Source organism: Aquarana catesbeiana, linkage group LG02 (assembly GCF_042186555.1).
Source record: "Aquarana catesbeiana isolate 2022-GZ linkage group LG02, ASM4218655v1, whole genome shotgun sequence".
Classification (NCBI taxonomy): Eukaryota; Metazoa; Chordata; class Amphibia; order Anura; family Ranidae; genus Aquarana; species Aquarana catesbeiana.
The window spans coordinates 776,395,476-776,418,706 of NC_133325.1; the positions used below are offsets into that span (position 1 = coordinate 776,395,476).

Genomic DNA, 23,231 nt, shown 5'->3' on the forward strand with positions numbered 1-23,231 from the left:
TTGGAAATGTAATTTCCTTCTTGTGTGATTGGCTCACAGGTTTTCCCAGAAATCTGCACTAACATACAAGTCAGATTTTGGGCATTCAATGCAATGGGAATTTCAGTTTTGGTGAAATACTCTACAAGGGCTAAAGAGGAACTTCATTATTGACTGTATGACATTGCACTCTCTCTCTCTTATACTAATACCCAGTACTCTGTGTATACTGGCAATTTGCCTGTCGGCTTTGTGAATAATAATTGCTTAAACAAAAGAATAAAAAAAAAAAAAAAAAAAAAAAAAAAAGGGAATTTCATTCAGCTTAATCACCCCCCCCCCCCCCCCCCCCAAAAAAAAAAAAATCTCATGCTTGTCCTTGCTTTAAAAAAAAAATACTTACTACTAGGGCTGCAACTAACGATTATTTTCATAATCGATTAGTTGGCCGATTATTGTTTCGATTAATCGATTATTCGGTTAATAACCTAAAAAAAAAAGTGTGGTGTATAATTTAGTTTAATATTTAAAGTTTAAAAAAAAAGGAAATTTATTCCTAAATATCTCAATGCAGTGGTAAATATAAATTACCAACTTTATGGTTAGGGAGCAAAAGCTCTAATCCACTCTGAGAATAAGACAAAGGAGATATACTGTAGTATATAGTATAGTATATACAATTAGAAGAGATATACTGTATATACTATTAGAAGAGATACTTTATATACTATTAGAGGATATATATTATTAAAGGGTGAATCTGGTAAATATCATCAGACTCAGAGATCAATTTTTTTCTCTTTCAATATGTTTATTGAGAATTTTGTAATAACAGACCAAGTAAAGATAATACAGTCGTTAACTCATATCTGGGGTCAAGATCAATTTTTTTCATTCTTTCATTCAGCGAATGTACAAAGATTTTTCGTCTGAATATTCTCGTCTGAAAATTGACTTGGCTGAAAAAAGCATAGATGTGAACGTGTCCCATAGGAAACCATGTAAATGAGCTGTAGTGCGTTTATGCAAAAAGCACCAAAAAACACACATAGATGTGAAGCAGGTCTAAGACATTTAGTAACATAATGGGGTTAAAAAAAATAAAATTAGCCCTTTAGATAATCACTACTGTAAGGGGTTCATTTTTTTACTGTAGAACTGTGAAAGTTTGATTTACAGTAACGATTATTTGCTCTTTTTGTGCTATAAAGGGCTCATTTTAGTTTTTTTTTAACCCCATTATGTTAATGTCCGATTAATCGATTATGAAAATAGTAATTGATTAATTTCATAATCGATTAGTTGTTTCAGCCCTACTTACTGCACCACAGAGTCCAGCGTTGTCTTGCTTGATGCAAAAGCTCTCCCTTCTCCAACTCTCACCATAATTGAGACCCGGCACATGGGCAGACACACTGCGAGGCTCAGGAAGGTCTGTGGGACCTGGCAGAGATGCCCGCAACATGTATGTTATGTGCATGTGCCAAATCCCCTGCGCATGCACAGACCTGCTGTGCTCTCTGTCAGTTCTCTGGCACTGTGGAGACCTGGAAGAGTATTCTCTTTTTTATTTCCCAAAAGTCAATTTCAAACATACATTTGAATATTGTATATGTAGGATAAAAATGATCTGTCACAGTTAAAACCTCAAACGTAAAAGAGCATCATATCCAAGCGGCGCTACTGTCAAAATGATGTTATATGTATTGACACATCTGCATATAAATAGGTACATGCAATAGTGATAGCAAAAACAATAAATCGCAGAAACAGAATTGCGTAAACGCGAAGATCAAGTCCGTGGTAGGCTTCATAGAGGGGAAATAATCGGATAGTGCACAAATCACCAATTCTGTTTCTGCGATTGATTGTTTTTGCTATCACTATTGCATGTACTGTACCAATTTATATGCAGATGTGTCAATACATATAATATCATTTTGACAGTAGCGCCGCTTGGATATGATGCTCTTTTTTACGTTTGAGGTTTTAACTGTGACAGATCATTTTTATCCTTCATGTACATGTCTGCTTTTTTAGTTTAAGTGGCAGCTTAATATAATTTGTTCTGTATTGTGAGCAATTACAGCATTACTGCCTGTTGAATTTATATATTGGAACCACTTTTGCGCTGAGTTGGGAAGCAATAAGAGAGCCAATATTTTCTTTCCTCTTTTTGAGTTTGATACATTTTGAATATTGGTTGGTCATGGTTGTAAAGCACAGACAGTTTGAATTGCAGACACTTTGATAATCTAGGCCGGGGGTCTCCAAATTGCAACCAGGGGGCCAGATGCTGCCCTTTGCTTTTATCTGGCTGTTTGGGCACTGTTACTCTCACTGACATTAACAATGGGGCACTACTCCTCCCACTGACACTGATGGGGCACTATTCCTCCCACTGACACCAATGATGGGGCACTATTCCTCCCACTGACACCAATGATGGGACACTATTCCTCCCACTGACACCAATGATGGGGCACTATTCCTCCCACTGATACCAATGATGGGGCACTATTCCTCCCACTGATACCAATGATGGGACACTATTCCTCCCACTGACACCAATGATGGGACACTATTCCTCCCACTGACACCAATGATTGGGCACTATTCCTCCAACTGATACCAATGATGGGGCTCTATTCTTCCCCCTAATACTAAAGATGGGGCATTGTTAATCCCACTGGCCAGACTTCAGCCCCTAAAAAAAAGGCTGAAGAACCGTAAACTGGCCCTTTGTTTTGAAAGTTTGGAGACCCCTGGTCTAGACCTATCGCTGGAACCCCTGACACAGCTCCATAACCAGTTTTCTCCTTTTCTTTGTCTCCAGAAGCCGACCTGGTCATCAGCGAGGTGATGTGGTGGGATCACGGAGTTTATTATTGCTCTGTAGAGGCCCAGGGGGACACAGCCGGCGACCGCGATAAGGAGGTGAAGCTGATTGTTTTACGTAAGTGAAGTTTACATACATAGTAGGTGAGGTAAAAAAAAAGACACAAGTCCATCAAGTCCAACCCATGTGTGATTATATGTCAGTATTACATTGTATATCCCTGTATGTTGTGGTTGTTCAGGTGCTTATCTAATAGTTTCTTGAAACTATCAATGCTCCCCCCCCCCCCCCCCCCCGAGACCACCGCCTGTGGAAGGGAATTCCACATCCTTGCCGCTCTTACAGTAAAGAACCCTCTACGTCAGTGGTTCTCAACTCCAGTCCTCGGGACCCACCAACAGGCCAGATTTTAAGTATTACCTTGGGGAGTTGCAGACTAGAATACTGCAATCACTGAGCAGCAAGTGATATCACCTGTGATGTATTTCAGCTATCTTGCAAACCTGGCCTGTTGGGGGGCCCTGAGGACTGGAGTTGAGAACCACTGCTCTACGTAGTTTATGGTTTAACCCCTTTTATTCAAATTTTAATGAGTGGCCACGAGTCTTGTTAAACTCCCTTCCACGAAAAAGTTTTATCCCTATTGTGGGGTCACCAGTACAGTATTTGTACATTGAAATCATATCCCCTCTCAAGCGTCTCTTCTCCAGAGAGAATAAGTTCAGTGCTCACAACCTTTCCTCATAACTAATATCCTCCAGACCCTTTATTAGCTTTGTTGTCCTTCTTTGTACTCGCTCCATTTCCAGTACATCCTTCCTGAGGACTGGTGCCCAGAACTGGACAGCATACTCTAGGTGCAGCCGGACCAGAGTCTTGTAGAGTGGGAGAATTATCGTTTTATCTCTGGAGTTGATCCCCTTTTTAATGCATCCCGATATTCTGTTTGCTTTGTTAGCAGCAGCTTGGCATTGCTGAGCCTATCATCTACTAGGACCCCCAGGTCCTTTTCCATCCTAGATTCCCCCAGAGGTTCTCCCCCAATGTATAGATTGCATTCATATTTTTGCCACCCAAATGCATTATTTTACATTTTTCTACATTGAACCTCATTTGCCGTGTAGTTTCCCACCCCATTAATTTGTTTGCAAGGTTTCCACATCCTGCGGAGAAGTTATTGCCCTGCTTAGCTTAGTGTCGTCTGCAATTACAGAGATTGAACTGTTTATCCCATCCTCCAGATCGTTTATGAACAAATTAAATAGGATTGGTCCCAGCACAGAACCCTGGTGAACCCCACTACCCACCCCTGACCATTCCGAGTACTCCCCATTTATCACCACCCTCTGAACTCGCCCTTGTAGCCAGTTTTCAATCCATGTACTCACCCTATGGTCCATGCCAATGGACCTTATTTTGTACAGTAAACGTTTATGGGGAACTGTGTCAAATGCTGTGTCAAAGTTCTAGGTACAATGGATCTTTGTCCTCTCACTCTCCCGCACCAGGAGGAAGCCAATTATGGTAAATGTCCTTGTTCCTTGATGTAACGTTGTACCTCTTCATCCTACACAGATTGGCTGACCGTGATGTTCATCGTAATGGGAGGACTTCTTCTTATCCTCTTCCTCTGCATATGCTGGTGTCAGTGCTGCCCCCAATGCTGCTGCTGCTACGTCCGCTGTCCCTGTTGCCCTACCAAGTGCTGCTGTCCAGAGGAAGGTACGTCCTTTTTTTTTTTTTAAAGTGGACCTCTCGGAATTTAACACATTTGTATTAATAGATTCCTGACACATTACAATATACAGCAACTGTACCATGAAAAAAAAAAAAAAAAGGTCCTTGAGTTCCAGTTCAAGGAGTTAGGTTGAGATGATGCCATCAGTCTGCTGCAGGCAGTAGGAGGCATTTCCTTGGTCTCCTCTCCGACAGTGATTAGATTGCAACGTTGTAGCAAGTCACAAGGTGAGAGGCTGCAGCAGGGGAGGATCTGTGTCTTACCCTGGATGATGCCTGAACAAGGATGGTGCTGTCCTTCTGGAGAGAAAAGCAGATGAACTCATTAAGGAGAGTACTGTGATACTGGGAAGTGTAATGCCCTGTACACACGGTCGGATTTTCCGACGGAAAAAGTGCGATCGGATTGTGTTGTCGGAAATCCCGATCGTGTGTGGGCTCCATCGGACTTTTTCCGTCGGAATTTCTGACACACAAAGTTTGAGAGCAGGATATAAAATTTTTCCGACGACAAAATCAGATCGGTTAAATTCCGATCGTGTGTACACAAATCCGACGCACAAAGTGCCACGCATGCTCAGAATAAGTTAAGAAATGAAAGCTATTGGCTACCGCCCTGTTTATAGTCCCGACGTACATGTTTTACGTCACCGCGTTCAGAACGATCGGATTTTCCGACAACTTTGTGCGACCGTGTGTATGCAAGACAAGTTTGGCCCAAAATCCGTCGGAAAAAACTTGACGGATTTTGTGGTCGGAATGTCCGATCGTGTGTACGGGGCATTAGACTGAGACATTATTCAGCATGTGAAGAAAAATACGAAAGAGGGAGAGAAAGCGTCACTGTCTGAGTGTAGCCTATATGGCATTCCAGGGGTTAAAAGAATACGTTGAGTAATGTGGGTGGATGATGGCTAATTGTCAGCACCACATCCTTTACTAGACAGGTTTGCTATAAGACTTTTAAGGTGCTTAGAGTACACAGTAAATTACTACATATATAAAAATGAACAATTTATTGAATCCCAATATTAAAACTCCATGTTAAAACAAGTGAATTCATAAAAAGATCCATTATCATCCTTTTACACAGCGGTACAAAGGGTAATTGCTTCCAACATGTTTCGCTTCGCCCTGGCTTCTTCAGGGTGAGATGGCCGCCGATAATCCAAAACTGTATCACAAAAACAAAATATAACTAACCAATCTATAAAAAGTGTACAACGTATGTTCAACATTCACAGTGTTGGCTCAATCGTGCTTACCCTTGGAATGGTCAACAATATATTAACAGAACAATCTTGTCTCCGTTTGATGTCACGTGCCGAGTCACTTGTATAAGTAAAATATATTTATGAAATTATGTTGTACACACTTGCTAGATTGGGTTGGTTATATTGTGTGTTTGTGATACAGTTTTTGGATTGTCGGCAGACATTTGCCCCTGAAGATGCCCGAGTGGGCGAAATATGTTGGGAGCACTTACCTTTTGTACCACTGTGTAAAGGAATATAATGGATCTTTGTCATTAATTCACTTGTTTTTAACATGGATTTTTAATATTGTGATTCAGTTAGTTTTTATATACACTATGTTGTCAAAGGTATTGGGACGACTGCCTTTCCACACACATGAACTTTAATGGCATCCCAGTCTTAGCTGGCAGCTATTTCCTAGTATTTTTTTTTCATTTGTTTTTATTTATTTTGGGGGGGGTTTTAAGGACTTTATTTAAAAGTTTTTGTTTTTTGAGTTTTTAGTTTTGGTAGCTCACAAGGTTTATACATATATATATATATATATATATATATATATATATATATATATATATATATATATATATATATATATATATATATATATATATAAGTTTGGGGATGGCTCCTTCCTGTTGCAACATGACTGCACACCAGTGCACAAAGCAAGGTTCATAAAGACATGGATGAGCGAGTTTGGGGTGAAGGAACTTGACTGGCCCGATAGAACACCTTTGGGATGAATTAGTGCAGAGACTGCGAGCCAGGCCTTCTCATCCAACATCAGTGCCTGACCTCACAAATGCGCTTCTGGAAGAATGGTCAAACATTCCCATAGACACACTCCTAAACCTTGTGGACAGCCTTCCCAGAAGAGTTGAAGCTGTTATAGCTGCAAAGGGTGGGCCAACTCAATATTGAACCCTACGGACTAAGACTGGGATGCCATTAACCACTTGCTTACTGGGCACTTAAACCCCCCTCCTATCCAGACCAATTTTCAGCTTTCAGCGCTGATGCACTTTGAATGACAATTGCGCGGTCATACAACACTGTACCCAAATTAAATTTTTATCATTTTTTCACCACAAATAGAGCTTTCTTTTGGTGGTATTTGATAACCTCTGCAGTTTTTACTTTTTGTTAAAAAAATGTGAAAAACTGAATTTAAAAAAAAAAAAAATTATTATTTTTTTATATTTTGTTATAAAAAATTTAAAATGGGTCATTTTTCTCCTTCATTGATGTACGCTGATGAGGCGGCAGTGATGGGCACTGATAGGTGGCAGTGATGGGCACTGATGGGTGGCAGTGATGGGCAGCACTGCCAGGTGGCACTGATTGGCACTACAGGTGGGCATTGATAGGTGGCACTTGTTGGCATTGATAGGTGGCACTGTGGGCACTGTTAGGTGGCACTGTGGGCACTGTTAGTGGCACTGTGGGCTCTTTTAATTGGCACTAGTAGGTGGCACTGATGAGGCAGATGTGCCTCTTCCATCCCAGTCGGTGATCGGCTTTTTTTTCTACTCACGCTGTTAGCGTGAGTAAAAAAAAAAAAACAATTACCGATCTTTTGTTTACATCATGTGATCAGCTGTCATTGGCTGACAGACCGGGACCGGCAGGGAGCGTGCACAGGGGAGGCCGTCGTATGACGGCCTCCCGGGAATGCAGGTCCGCGCTGTGGTCGTCATTCGACCATAGCGCGGACGTCAGATGGTTAAAGTTCATGTGTGTGTAAAGGCATGTGTCCCAATACTTTTGACAATATGGCTAAACATGGATAGTAATGCACATGTAATACAATGGACACATGCAGTACTTAAATAATACCAGCAGATGGTGTAGTTCTTGGTCCCATTAGGCAGCTGTACAGGAGCTAATCTAGTGGATGGATGAGGCAGCACTACAAGACAGGAACCAGGAGAAGCCAGCTTGAATCAGCTGAATACACAAGGAAGCAACCTGCGGCCGTGATGATGTCACATGTAAAGGGGGTTGTGTCAACATGTTTTGTGGCGACCAGTGACTTGAGAAAGAGGACTCCACCCCGAAACGCGTTGCTGCACCCCCTTTTACGTGTGACATCATCAGGGCTGCATGCATCATGTTCTAGGTTTGAATGGTCCAAGGTTTGTAATGGGTTTGCATAAAGCAAGTTCTCTTTGCTGGCTTGCAGTGAGCGCTAAGGAATTATTTTACAGTTCTGTTTTAAATTGACAATCTGCTTGCAATCTTCTCCAAAAATCATTCCCATCGCTGGAGAATAAAGAAAACTGAATCTGATTGCTGTAATGAGAACGGGTACTACTGTCCGCACACTGATGAGACCCCCTGAGAGTATTTTAAGTGGCCTTTTCTGTATGGCGCTCTGCATTTGTCTCCCACAGCACTCGCCCGTCATCGGTACATGAAGCAGATACAAAGCCACGTCCCCTGGATGATGGAGAAACCTTTCTACGCCGGAGCCGACCGCAATTCTCAACACTCCTCCTATCAGCTCAACCCCTTACTTCAGAGAGGTGAGGACAGAACTTTACACTGGATGTCTGTGTATGCTGGAAAGACAGCTGCTGTCTATGTACTAAACCAAATGCACACCTCCATAATGCTGCGTGTACTGCCTGCAACCCCGTAATATTCTCTACATGCCTGTCCTGCATATACTGCCCCCCATTGTACCTTCCAAACCCCCCCTTCTGTACAGACAGCATAATGTAAGACCCTCCATACTCCTCTCCTGTACATACTGCTCACTGTCCTACCCTCCACACTCCTTTCTTGTACATAGTGCCCACTGTCATACCCTCCACACTCCTCTCCTGTACCTACTGCTCACTGTCATACCCTCCACACCCCTCTTCTGTACATACAGCAAACTGTCATACCCTCCACACCCCTCTCCTGTACCTACTGCTCACTGTCATACCCTCCACACTCCTCTCCTGTACCTACGTTCACTGTTCTACCCTCTACACTCCCCTCCTCTACATACCGGTCACTGTCATGCCCTCCACACTCCTCTCCTGTACATACAGCAAACTGTCATACCCTCTACACTCTTCTCCTGTACATACCGCTCACTGTCATACTCTCCACACTCCTCTCCTGTACATATCGCTCACTGTCATACCCTCCACACTCCTCTCCTGTACATATCGCTCACTGTCATACCCTCCACACTCCTCTCCTGTACATATCGCTCACTGTCATACTCTCCTGCACATAGAGCAAACTGTCATACCCTCCACACTCCTCTCCTGTACAAACTGCCCACTGCCATACCCTCCACACTCCTCACCCATACATACCGCCCACTGTCATACCCTCCACGCTTCTCTCCTGTACATACCCCCCTGGTGTCATACCCTTTACAATCCTCTCCTGCACATACTGCCCACTGTCATACCCTCCTCATTCCTCTGCTGTACATACTGCCCACTGTCATACCCTCCTCATTCCTCTGCTGTACATACTGCCCACTGTCATACCCTCCTCATTCCTCTGCTGTACATACTGCCCACTGTCATACCCTCCTCATTCCTCTGCTGTACATACCGCCCACTGTCATACCCTTTACACTCCTCTCTTGTACATACTGCCCACTATCTTTCCCTTCACACTCCTTTCCTGCACATACTTCCCACTGTCATACCATCCACACTTCTCTCCTGTACATACTGCCCCTATTATACCCTCCACACTCCTCTCCTGTACATACTGCCCCCATTATACCCTCCACACTCCTCTCCTGTACATACTGCCCCCATTATACCCTCCACACTCCTCTCCTGTACATACTGCCCACTGTCATACCCTCTCCTCTTTCAGAAGCAAATGTATTTAATTAAACTGTTTTCATTCCTCTGCAGATCTCTCACTTCAGGGGAGCATTCCAATGGCCAGACAGCCAAACTTCCCACCCCCCAATAACAAAGTTCTTGACTTTTTGGAGAACGAGCTCAGGAACTTCAATACAGCTCAGCCTTTGGCCTCGGGCCCTCACTACAGCGGGGCCAGCCACCACCCCAGCATGTTATCTTCCTTGAGCGATGTTGGGGTCCGTGAAGTAGATCGCAGGGTGATTCAGCTTCCCCCCATCGTTGAACATATTGTCAGCTCTCAACGGAGCAATAACTCCAGCCAACATCGCAGACACAACTCATGGGATGCCCTAGAGAGCGATCGAGACAGGAGGAGGAACGGACCCCAGGAAGACCCCTACCTTCCCGACAGAGATAGAAGCGACCGGTCCCACGGCTATAGGAGAGGGCAGCCAAATGACAGCCGTGGAAGGAGAGACCCCTCCCCTCCCCGCAGATTCGACCGCTTTAATCACAGCGACGAGTCAGCTTATGAGGACCAACGTGGGCATTCCAACCAAAACTCCGATCGCAGAAGGTCTCCAGACAGGTCAAGGAGAAGGGGCAGTCCAGACCACTTCTCCAGGCGAAGGAGGAGCCACTCGCCCCCCTACAGACGTAACTCCTGGAGCTCAGACGATGAAAGTCAATACGCCCGCGGCAGGAGAGAACGGCGCCCGCAGTCTGTCTGGCCAGAGGACAAACCTCCCAGCTACAAATCTATCGACAGCAACACAGGGAAGAGCAAAAACCAGCGAGGGAGGCAGTCGGTGAGTTCTACGAAATTGTAAAATTGGACAGGAATTTGTAGAATTATATAGTCCCCTAGGATAGGTGTATATAGGAGGACAAGGAGGAGGATAAGTGAATATAAGGATAAGTATATGGAAGGACAAGGATGAGGATAAGTATGTGGAAGGACAAGGCTGAAGATAAGTATACCAAAGGACAAAAATAAGTATACGGAAGGACAAGGATGAGGATACATATTTGGGAGAACAAGGATGAGGATTCAGTATACAGGAGGACAAGGATGAGGATAAGTATAATGGAGGAAAAGGATGAGGATAAGTATATGGAAGGATAAGGACAAGTATACTGGAGGACAAGGCTGAGGATATGTATACGGGAGGACAAGGATGAGGATAAGTATACGGGAGGACAAGGATGAGGATAAGTATACGGGAGGACAAGGATGAGGATAAGTATACGGGAGGACAAGGATGAGGATAAGTATACGGGAGGACAAGGATGAGGATAAGTATACGGGAGGACAAGGATGAGGATAAGTATACGGGAGGACAAGGATGAGGATAAGTATACGGGAGGACAAGGATGAGGATAAGTATACGGGAGGACAAGGATGAGGATAAGTATACGGGAGGACAAGGATGAGGATAAGTATACGGGAGGACAAGGATGAGGATAAGTATACGGGAGGACAAGGATGAGGATAAGTATACGGGAGGACAAGGATGAGGATAAGTATACGGGAGGACAAGGCTGAGGATAAGTATACGGGAGGACAAGGATGAGGATTTGGTATATGGAAGGACAAGGATGAGGCTTTAGTATACGGGAGGACAATGATGAGGAATTAGTATATGGGAGGACAAGGATGAGGATAAGTATACGGGAGGACAAGGATGAGGATTTGGTATATGGGAGGACAAGGATGAGGCTTTAGTATACAGGAGGACAATGATGAGGAATTAGTATATGGGAGGACAAGGATGAGGATAAGTATACGGGATGATGAGGATAAGTATACGGGATGATGAGGATAAGTATACGGGATGATGAGGATAAGTATACGGGATGATGAGGATAAGTATACGGGATGATGAGGATACGTATACGGGATGATGAGGATACGTATACGGGATGATGAGGATACGTATATGGGAGGACAAGGATGAGGATACGTATATGGGAGGACAAGGATGAGGATAAGTATATGGGATGATGAGGATAAGTATATGGGAGGAAAAGGATGAGGATTTAGTATACGGGAGGACAAGGATGAGGATAAGTATACGGGATGACAAGGATGAGGATTTGGTATATGGGGGGACAAGGATGAGGATTTAGTATACGGGAGGACAAGGATGAGGATTTAGTATACGGGAGGACAAGGATGAGGATTCAGTATACGGGAGGACAAGGATGAGGATAAGTATATGGGAGAACAAGGCTAATGATGGGTATATGAGAGATGCTGCTGTGACCTACTAATGTAATTAAGGCAGGCCATAAATAATTCTTTTTTTTTTTTTTTTTGTTCAACCAGTTGAACTAAAGCCTTCCCTGCCAGCAGAATACAATGATCAGTGTTGCCGGTTATAGCCGGTGACACTGATTGTTCAGGAAAATCCCGACAGGCTGGTTATACACAAGTCATTGTGTACAACCAGCTATCCCATACATGGATCAAAATTAGTCCAGTCCCTGCTGAACCGGCCAAATTTAGATCCATGTATGGCCAGCTTAAGATAAACCTCTGGGCCCAACACCCAAAAAAATTTCCCTTGTGGCCCCCCGTTGCCAATATTTTTTTATTTTATTTTTTCCAGTCACATTAAACTGCAGGGTCCTCTCCTTTTTCTGGGTGGTGGGCTGATACAGAGAGTAGAATTAGTGTGATGATCTCAGCCATCCCTCCGCCCCACACGCACACCCTGCAGAGCCACGACACCCATCACACACGTTCAATGCTTCATCCTCTGAGAGCCCTTCAACCCACAAGACTAAGACCCCTTTCACACTGAGGCACTTTTCAGGCTATTTAGCGCTAAAAATAGCGCCTGTAAAGCGACTGAAATGTGCCTCTCATGCCTCCCCAGTGTGAGACCCCGAGTGCTTTCACACTGGAGCGGCACGCTTGCAGGACGGGGAAAAAAAAGTTCTGCAGGCAGCATCTTTGGGACAGTGTGGGAGTGGTGTATACACAGCTCCCGCACCGCCTCTGCCTATGGAAAGAATGGGCACCAGAAGCACCGCATCATGGGCACTTTTAACCCCTTCTTGGAGGTTTAAAGCGCCCCACTACTGCGCGGAAAGTGCCAGCACACACTCCAGTGTGAAAGTAGACTAAGACTAACTTACCGTATATACTCGAGTATAAGCCGACCCGAATATAAGCCGAGGCACCTAATTTTACCACAAAAAACTGGGAAAACTTATTGACTCGAGTATAAGCCTAGGGTGAGAAATGCGCAGCTACTGTAAGTGGAAAAGAGGGTCAACAATGCCCATTTGCAGCCTCACTGTGCCCATTTGCAGCCATAGGTCCCCCGAATTTCAAACTCGGTAGTTAAGGGTTCCTAGATGCCCTCTAGCTGCAGCCAAAATTTGGGGTCTCTGGACCCAAAGGGTCCCGAAATGACATTGCTGCAGGTGGACACAGTTGACCGAATTTGGAGCCCTGTATCCTGGGGCCACTTGGAGCTAGGAACCCCAAATTTGGTCTGCAAACCCAGTGTAACTAGCACTACAACATATCCAAAGTTGGGGTTCCTAGCACCAAGTAGCCCCGAGATACGGGGCCCCAAATTCGGTTTGGAAAATGTCAAGCACTTCTGCAGCAGAGAATGATATTTTCCGAACCGACTTTGGGGCCCCATATCTCGGGGCCACTTAGTGCTAGGAACCCCAGCTTTGGATATGTTGTTGTGCTAGTTCCACTGGGTTTGCACACCAAATTTGGGTTTCCCAGCACCAAGTGACTCCTTGATACGTGGCCCCAAATTCGGTTTGGAAAATGTCAAGCACTTTTCTGCAGCAGAGAATGACATTTTCCGAACTGAATTTGGGGCCCATATCTCGGGGCCACTTGATGCTAGGAACCCCAGCTTTGAATATGTTGTAGTGCTAGTTCCACTGGGTTTGCACACCAAATTTGGGGTTCCTAGCACCAAGTGGTCCCGAGATACGGGGTCCAAATTCGGTTCGGAAAATGTCATTATTTGCACCAGAAAAGTGCTTGACTCGAGTATAAGCCGAGGGGGGCACTTTCAGCACAAAAAAATGTGCTGAAAAACTCGGCTTATACTCGAGTATATACGGTATGTGTGCTCTTGGCTGTCCCCAGAGGTTGGCGTAATAGTTGCACAGGTGTGCAGCGCCATGTGGCCACTACTAACTAGACATGTGCACTGCCGAAAAATGTGTTCGTTTTCATTTCATTCGTTTTTTTTTTTTTTTTTTTTTTTTTTCGTTTTTCGGGTCATTCATTATGATCACAATTCGTAATTTTCGAAAATCCAAAAATAAGAAAATCCGAAAACTCTAAATAATAACTAACTAATGATAATTAACTATAAAATTCTAGATATTGGAGGTCTCAAATTTGGCTGTTAGTCAGTGTAACAAATATGAAGTTATCCGAAGTTACGAATCATCTGAAATAACAAATGCCGCATCTAAACAAATGTAACGGAAAGAATTAATAATAAATAATAATAAAACATTTTTATTATTATTATTAATGCGTTACGTTTAATTCATTTAGATAGGGCATTCCTTATTTCGGATCACTTGTAACTGTGGATAAATTTGTATTCGTTACCTTCACTAACAGCCAAATTTGAAAGAATGAATAATAATCAATAATAAAACGTTTTTATTATTGTTTATTATTATTATTAATGCATTACGTTTCATTCATTTAGAAAGGGCATTCGTTATTTCTGATAACTTGTAACTTCGGATAAATTTGTATTCGTTACATTCACTAAGCCAATTTTGAAAGGAAATTCCAATACCTATAATTTTAATAGTTAATTATTTTTAGTTAGAAAATCCAAAAATTCTAAATAATAACTAATAATAATTAACTATTAAATAATAGGTATTGGAACTTCCTTTCAAAATTGGCTATTAGTGAATGTAACGAATACAAATGTATCCGAAGTTACAAGTTATCCGAAATAACGAATGCCCTTTCTAAATGAATGAAACGTAACGCATTAATAATAATAATAAACAACAATAATAATAATAAAAACGTTTTATTATTATTTATTATTCATTCTTTCAAATTTGGCTGTTAGTGAAGGTAACGAATACAAATTTATCATTTAGAGATAACATTCGTTATTTCGGATAACTTGTAACTTTGGATAAATTTGTATTTGTTACGTTCACCAACAGCCAAATTTGAAAGGAAATTCCGATACCTATAATAATTTTAATAGGTAATTATTATTAGTTATTATTTCAAATTTTTGGATTTTCTAACTAATAATAATTACCTATTAAAATTATAGGTATTGGAATTTCCTTTCAAATTTGGCTGTTGGTGAACGTAACAAATACGAATTTATCCGAAGTTACAAGTTATTCGAAATAACGAATGCCGTATCTAAAACGAATGGAACGTAATGCATTAATAATAATGAACAATAATAATAATAAAAACGTTTTATTATTATTTATTGTTCATTCTTTCCGTTTCATTTGATTAGATGCGGCATTCGTTATTTCAGATGATTCGTATCTTCGGATAAATTCGTATTTGTTACATTGGCTAACAGCAAAATTTGAAAGAAACTTCCAATACCTATAATTTAATAGTTAATTATTATTAGTTAGTTATTGTTTAGAATTTTTGCATTTTCTTTCTAATGTTCGAATTTACGAATTGTGATCATAACGAATGACCCGAAAAACAAAAAAAAACCAATGAAAACGAAAACGAACAAATTTTTCGGCAGTGCACATGTCTAGTTAGCAGTGGCCATGGCGCTGCACACCTGAGCAACTATTACGCCAACCTCTGGGGGCAGCCAAGAGCACACATAAGTTAGTCTTAGTTTACTTTCACACTGGGGCGGTGCTGGCACTTTTCGGGCAGGAGCGGGTTACGAATTTTCGAATTTACGAATTGTGATTATACGAATTACCCGAAAAACGAAAAAAAAAAAAAAAAACGAATGAAACGAAAACGAACACATTTTTCGGCAAACCTATAATTTGATAGTTAGTTATTTCAGATTTTCGTTTTTTTTTTTTGGAATTTTTGAATGTACGAATTTATGAATATTAAAATTTATGAAAATTTTTTAAAGGGGTTTTCGTTAATTCAGGTGTTTCCGGATTAACGAATTTGACGAAATTCGTTAAAAAACGAATTCAGAACTAAACGAATTGCACATGTCTACTGTTAACCTAAATAGAGGCCTAAGGTGGGGCCATCCTGGGAGGATTGGAGGAGGGTTTAGGTCCACTTTAAGTTGACTTCAGTGTTAGAAGTTCTGCAACCCATTTGGTAAGTGATCTGACAGCAATGTATAAAGTACGGTTCTAGATTAACCAAACCTATGTCTTCCAGGACCAGGCCAGTTCCAGAAGCGGGAGGAGCATGATGATTTAATGGACTGTGTTGCGACAAGGAAAGGACTGAGAAGGTTGTTTTAGTAAAACCAGAAAAAAAAATAAAAATAAAACCTGAGTCGTCTCTGAGCATGGCAAACAATTCCGGAACCCACAATCTCTATGGACTTATTTAGGGAAGAGCTTTGTGCCAGGTGCCGTCACCTGTAGCAGCCAATCAGGATCAATCCCGAGCATGGCTGACCTGATTGGTTGCAATTTGGGCAGCTTCACTGTCAAAGCCTGAACGTTTTTGTTTGAATTGTTGGATTATTAAAATGTATTTTTGTTTCTTTTAGATTTGGATGGAGTAGGGAAGTTTTTTAAAATTTTTTTTTATTTCTGTGTCCTTGCTGGATGTTTCTCCCTTTTTTTCCTTGTTCTGGAGTCCATTGCCACCAGAACAGAAAGTCAGGGAGAATTTGAAGTTGTCGCCAGAACAGGAAGTGAGTAAAAATCCTCCAATGGGGACATCTGTTCCTGGGATACCTCTCTACATGTGACCATACACTATACAATGTTGACTGTACAACCTCCTGTAGATCGACCATCAACTATTTTTTGCACGAGGGCCTGCTTGATACTAATATATATTGGGTTATTTAGCCACACTTAAGGACCGAGCCTCTTTCTGAGATTTGTTGTTAAAAACAGTTTTTCTTGCTAGAAATTTACTTAGAACCACCAAACATTATTTATTTTTTTTCTAACACCCTACAGAATAAAATGGCGGTCGTTGCAATACTTTCTGTCACACCGTGTTTGCGCAGCGGTCTTACAAGCCCACTTTTTTTTAGAAAAAAAATACACTTTTTTAAATTAAAAATAAGACAACAGTAAAGTTAGCTGATTTTTTTTTTATATATTGTGAAAGATAATGTTACGCCGAGTAAATTGATACCCAACATGTCACGCTTCAAAATTGCGCCCGCTCGTGGAATGGCGACAAACTTTTACCCTTAAAAAATCTCCACAGGTGATGTTTAAAAAATTCTACAGGTTGCATGTTTTGAGTTACAGAGGAGGTCTAGGGCTAGAATTATTGCTTTTGCTCTACCGATTGCGGCAATACCTCACGTGTGTGGTTTGAACACCGTTTTCATATGCGGACGCTACTTACGTATGCGTTCGCTTCTGCACGCGAGCTCGGCGGGACGGGGCGCGTTTTAAAAATTTTTTTTTCTTATTTATTTTACCTTTTATTTTTTATTTTTACACTGTTCTTTAAAAAAAAATGGTATCGCTTTTATTCCTATTACAAGGAACATCCCTTGTAATAGAAAAAAGCATGGCAGGTCCTCTTAAATATGAGATCTGGGGTCAAAAAGACTTCAGATCTCATATTTACACTAAAATGCCATAAAAAAAAAAAAAAAATTGTCATTTAAAAAAATTTTTTTTTAAAAATGTCCCTTTAAGAGCTATGGGCGGAAGTGACGTGTTGATGTCGCTTCCGCCCTGCAATGATATGGAGACGGGTGGGGGCCATCTTCCCCTCACTCGTCTCCATGTCAGGCCAGACGAAGGATACGATCGCCTCCTCCACTGCCGGCGGCTCCGGTAAGCAGCGGAGGGCACTGGAGCGAGGTGGGAGGGGGGGGCCCCCCTCCCACTGCCGATAAAAGTAATCTTTCGGCGAATCCGCCACAGAGACCGCTTTTATCTTGAAGCGGACCGCCCGCTGAAAAAGAGGATACCGGGGTTCTGGTAGCTAGCTGCTGCCATTACAACGATATTCCTCTTCAAATTACCGACGTATAACGACGGTGGGTGGTCCAGAAGTGGTTAGAGTTGTCCCTATATTAGCTAGCTTTGGTAAAGCTAAAGGAGATTGTATAATGTATGGCCAATTTAAGGGCTCTGTAACTATCAGATTTAAGGTGACATTAAAATTATGTATTTTTTGGTTAAAAATAACAAACATTTTATACTTACCTCCTCTGTGCAGTTGGATTTGCACAGAGCAGCCCGGATCCTCCTCTTCTCGGGGTCCCTCTTCAGTGCTCCTGGCCCCTCCCTCCTGCCGAGTGCCCCCTACAGCAAGCAGCTTGCTTTGGGGGGCACCTGAGCCGAGCCACTGCTCTGTGTGTCCATTTCGAGCCGAGCCGCCCCCTGTCTCTCCTCATTGGCTCACCGACTTTGATTGACAGCAGCGGGAGCCAATGCCGCCCCAAACTGCTGTCTCAGCCAATGTGGAGGGAGAGTCCCGGTACAGTCGAGACTCTCGGGCAACATGGCAGGATCTAGAGCAGGGGGTCTCAAACTGGTGGCCCTCCAGCTGTTGTGAAAGTCCCATCATGCCTCTGCCTGTGGGAGTCATGCTTGTAACTGTCAGCCTTGCAATGCCTCATGGGACTTGTAGTTTTGCAACAGTTGGAGGGCCGCCAGTTTAGGACCTGAGGGGGCTCAGGTAAGTATTGGGGGGGGGGGGCTGCTGCACACAGAAGGTTTTTTTTATCTTAATGCATAGAATTCCGACTTTAGAACCACTTTAGGGCACATCACACCAGCTTGTTGAAGAGGAGCCCCACCTTCTTATCCCTCCCTAAAGCCCCCTTTCCCGGACACTTTACAAAAAAATACTTACTTGAAATCCGGTGGTCTCCTGGCCAGTCAGGTGACAATACATGCTGCCCTGCGTCATAAGGACATTTAAAAATGCATGCCTTTAATATTCCAGAACAGCAATGAAGGTAGATGTAGGTTGGGTGATACCTATACTTAAAATCCTTGTAAAGTACATCGATCACCCAGAGGGGAGTTTTTTTTTTTTTTTTACTCTTTAAACCTTCAAGTTACAAAAAGAGGACAAATTCAGGAAATTCTCCAGCTCCGGGGGCAGACGCCCCTCTCTGCCGCTGAACTATTTGTCCAAATAAAGTGCCACAAGCCAAGACTTTCTCCTTCTTCTCAAGATGGGCCTTTTTATTGATCACTTGTGTCATTCATTCATGTGTTCTCCGACATTGTGACCTTTCTTCTTCCTATGACATCATCAGCTCTGATAGAGCGTCATGTTCCCTATACAGGTCAACGTCTGGTCCTTTTATAGAGCCCAACCTTGCCCCCCCCCCCTTTTTATAGCTTAGGTGCTTCTGGTGAACCCCCATGTGTTTTGGGCACTCACCCCGGGCACTATTTGGGGCACACACCCCGGGCACTATTTGGGGCACACACCCCGGGCACTATTTGGGGCACACACCCCGGGTACTATTTGGGGCACACACCCCGGGTACTATTTGGGGCACACACCCCGGGTACTATTTGGGGCACACACCCCGGTCACTATTTGGGGCACACACCCCGGGTACTATTTGGGGCACACACCCCGGGCACTATTTGGGGCACACACCCCGGGTACTATTTGGGGCACACACCACGGGTACTATTTGGGGCACACACCCCGGGTACTATTTGGGGCACACACCCCGGGTACTATTTGGGGCACACACCCCGGGTACTATTTGGGGCACTCACCCCAGGTACTATTTCTCACCCTGGGCACTATTTGGGACACTCACCCCGGGCACTTTTTTTAATTGCTGAAGAAAACTGATTACATTCATCAGGACAGTTTACAAATGAATGCCTCTAATATTCCAGAACAGCCATTAAAGTAGAGGTAGGTAGGAAGATACTGAGGGGTGTATTTATAAAACGTTCGCTGGGCGAATGTCACAAGCCTTCTCCCCAACTGTCGCTAATTCTGACCTTATTTTATACCACAATATGGCCACTAGATGGTGCCAGCAGTCATGGAAAGTATAACTAAAGGCAAGACGTTTTTATTAGGGCCACTTCACACCATAGAAACGCGTTCCGGATGCTTTTGTACATCTGCGTTTTTGATGCGTTTCCCGCGCATTCCAGTGCGTTTTTGATACAGTCCAGTGCATTTTTTCTCCCCCCTCTTTTTTTCTTAGTCTGCATTCACACCTGAGCGTTTTCAGCTCATGAAACGCTCGTAAAAACGCCCAACAAGCAAAATCCCATTCATTTTAATGGCACCTGTTCACATCTAACCGTTTTGTTGCCTTGAAAAATGCCTTAAGCTCAAAAAAGAACATGAGCTTCTTTGGGGCAGATTATAGGCATTTTTTCTGCTTTTTACATTGATGACCTGTACAAAATTGCGGCAAAAATAAGCTGTAAAAATCGCGGCAAAGCGAAATCGGTAAAAACGCGCGACTTTCAAAAGCTCTGGTGTGACTGCAGCCTAAACCTTAAATAAGGACGTGTGTGTTCCAGCACGTTTTTTGTGCCTTAAGTGCTTTCCAAGTAGCCAAGTTGGGAGTAGCATGGGGAGGGGGGGGGCAGTTGGGACAGTTGCCCCAGGCGCAAAATTTAAAGGGGAGCAGTAAAAAAAAAAAAAAAAAAAAAGCCTCTAAACTCAGCTGCCTAGAAACTACTATAAACGACCCTGTGTTACATGTACTGATAAGATAACATAGAGGAGGGTTCAGGGGCAACTGAAAAACAGTTGTCACCCCGTACCAGGAAGTGTCAAAGCAGGAATACTCTGGTTTATCTTCAGAGCGAATAAAACTTTTGTCTTTTTTATTAAAGTTTTACGTGGAGAGGAACACAACTATGAGTTTACTACAACGTTTCTGAGGTCTGGTGACAACCTTTGGGTATAAAAAATGTTTAAAAAAGATTTTAGACCCCTTTCACACTGAGGCAGTTTTCAGGCGTTTTAGCGCTAGAAATAGCCAGTGAAAACCGCCTCCCACTCATTGCAATGAGCACTTTCACACTGGGGGCGCTGAGCTTGCGGGACGTTAGAAAAAAGTCCTGCAGGCAGCATCTTTGGGGCGGCTTGGGAGCGCTATAAATAGAGCCCCCAAAACGCCCCTGCCTATCAAAATGAATGGGCAGCGCCTTAAAAGCGCTTTGAAAGCGCCGCAAAAGGGGGCCCGCTAGCGCCTGGAAAGCGCCGTTAAAGCACCGCAAAAAACAACCGGCGCTGTTTTAGCAGCGCTTCAGTGTGAAAGGGGTCTTAAAAAGACTGAAAACTTTGAATATATGTTGCAGTTTATATGAGATTTTAGACCCCCTTTCACACCGAGGCGGTTTTCAGGCGTTTTAGCGCTAGAAATAGTCTCTAAATAACGCCTGAAAAGCGTCTCCCAATCATTTCAGTGTGACTTTTTACACTGGGGCGGTGCGCTTGCGGGACGTTAGAAAAAGTCCTGCAAGCAGCATCTTTGGGGCAGTTTGGGAGCGATGTATACGGCGCTCCCAAAACGCCCCTGCCCATTGAAATGAATGGGCAGTGCTTTCTAATCGCCACAAAAGTGCTTCGGAAGTGCCGCAACACGGGCGCTTTTAACCCCTTCTTTGAGGTTAAAATCGCCCCGCTAGCAGCTGAAAAGCACCGCTTAAAGAGCGCTAAAGTGCAGCGCTAAAACGTGGCTGCGGTTCAGTGTGAAAGTGTTCCTAGTGCCTGGGTTTAGATCATTTTTGCCTTTTTTCCAGCATTCCTCTAGATGGCGCTGTGCTCCTAAAAATTCTCAGGAAAGGTTTTAGATACAAGTAACAATTCTGTGCCTGTGTTTGTTTGTTTTTTTTTTTTGCAGTTGGTTTAATTTTTACTATTATTTTTTTTTTCCTTTTTTAATACTATTGATGTTTTGTTAATGCCTTTGTCTGAATTTTACACAGGAACTGTAAATAGTGATTTGGATACATCTTTCTTTGTACAGTCTATGTAAATAAATCAAGAGAATTACCATTTTGTTATTCAGTTTTTTAAATAGCCAATAATTCCCAAATTTTGTGAGCCCCCTTTGGAGATTGATGAAGAGACAACCCGAGCTTTATATATATATATATATATATATATATATATATATATATATATATATATATATATATATATATATATATATATATATATAAAATATGCTACAGGTAAAAAATTCCTGCTGACAACCAAAGAAAAATTTAAATTAAAGGGGCTCTCCGCACACAATTCGATTCTGGACTCACCGGGTAAATCTATAAATGAAATATCTACAAAAACTATGATGGATATTTACTCAATATAATACAAAAGATATAATATTAACCACTTGACCTCTAGAAGATTTACCCCCCCCCCCGCCCTCATGACCAGGCCAATTTTTGAGATACGGCACTGCATTACTTTAACTGACAATTGCGCGGCCGTGTGACGCTGTACCCAAATAAAATGTATGTCATTTTTTACCACAAATAGCAAGACTGCGATATTGCGGCTGACATTCTGACACTTTGTGGGAACCAGTGACACTAATTCCCGTGGTCAGTACTAATGACACTGGCTGGGGAGGAGGTACACATCTAGGGCAATCAAAGGGTTAAATGCATTCCTAGCCAGTGTTTTGGTGGACTATGTGAGATGCTTTTACTAAGGGAAGTGATGGATTTTATTCCCTGCTGACAGGCATCTGCATTGTTTACAATACTACAAATACTGCAGCTGATGACTTTAAATAAATGGACCCTTACCTGTCCCAGGGTCCAGCGATGTCGGCAGCCGAAGCCGATCAATCGCTCGGCTCTTGGTTGCTGCCGCCGCCATCCTCGGTGAGGGGATCAGGAAGTGAAGCATTGCGGCTTCACTTCCCAGTTCCCTACTGCGCATGCGCGAGTCACGCTGCGCAATCTGGATGGTCCCTGTTGTCTCTGTCCGCAAGAGTCTATGCCCGGAAGTGGGTGCAAATACCTGTATTATACAGGTATCTGCACCCCCTCCCCTCTGAAAGGTGCCAAATGTGACACCGGAGGGGTGAGGGTTCCGAAAAGCGGAAGTACCTTTTTTGTGTGGAACTCCACTTTAATGCTGCGCTTGCATTTAAAAAAATACATTAAAATGTAATAATGTATTAATCAGTGGGGGGGGGGGGGGGGTTTACTGCCAGAACTGCATGGGGGGGGGTTTGGGGGGTAGCTGCCAGAGCCGTAAACCCCACAAGGGGGGGGGGGTAGGTGGGCACGGTGGCTGCATTTGATGGGCACAAGTGGCTGCATTTGATGGGCAAGTGGCTGTATATGATGGGCACAAGTGGCTGCATATGATGGGCACACGTGGCTGCATATGATGGGCACAAGTGGCTGCATTTGATGGGCACAAGTGGCTGTATATGGTGGGCACAAGTGGCTGCATATGATGGGCACAAGTGGCTGCATTTGATGGGC

General features: G+C 43.1%; 1 protein-coding gene and 1 non-coding gene across 2 annotated transcripts in view; both read left to right on the forward strand.

The window, feature by feature from the left end:
• Positions 1-21,783, forward strand: part of ILDR1 (immunoglobulin like domain containing receptor 1) — a 100,620-nt gene extending 78,837 nt beyond the window's left edge. Inside the window, exons 4-8 of the mRNA XM_073617379.1 lie at positions 2,816-2,935; positions 4,394-4,540; positions 8,205-8,336; positions 9,687-10,447; positions 16,009-21,783. Of these exons, the coding sequence (XP_073473480.1) occupies positions 2,816-2,935; positions 4,394-4,540; positions 8,205-8,336; positions 9,687-10,447; positions 16,009-16,050 (1,202 nt within the window). The 3' untranslated portion in view covers positions 16,051-21,783. The remainder of the gene's footprint in view (positions 1-2,815; positions 2,936-4,393; positions 4,541-8,204; positions 8,337-9,686; positions 10,448-16,008) is intronic.
• On the forward strand, positions 20,564-20,678 carry LOC141130217 (U5 spliceosomal RNA). Its single transcript, XR_012242038.1, has one exon. It is a non-coding gene; the product is annotated as a U5 spliceosomal RNA (small nuclear RNA).
• Positions 21,784-23,231: the final 1,448 nt, after the last annotated feature.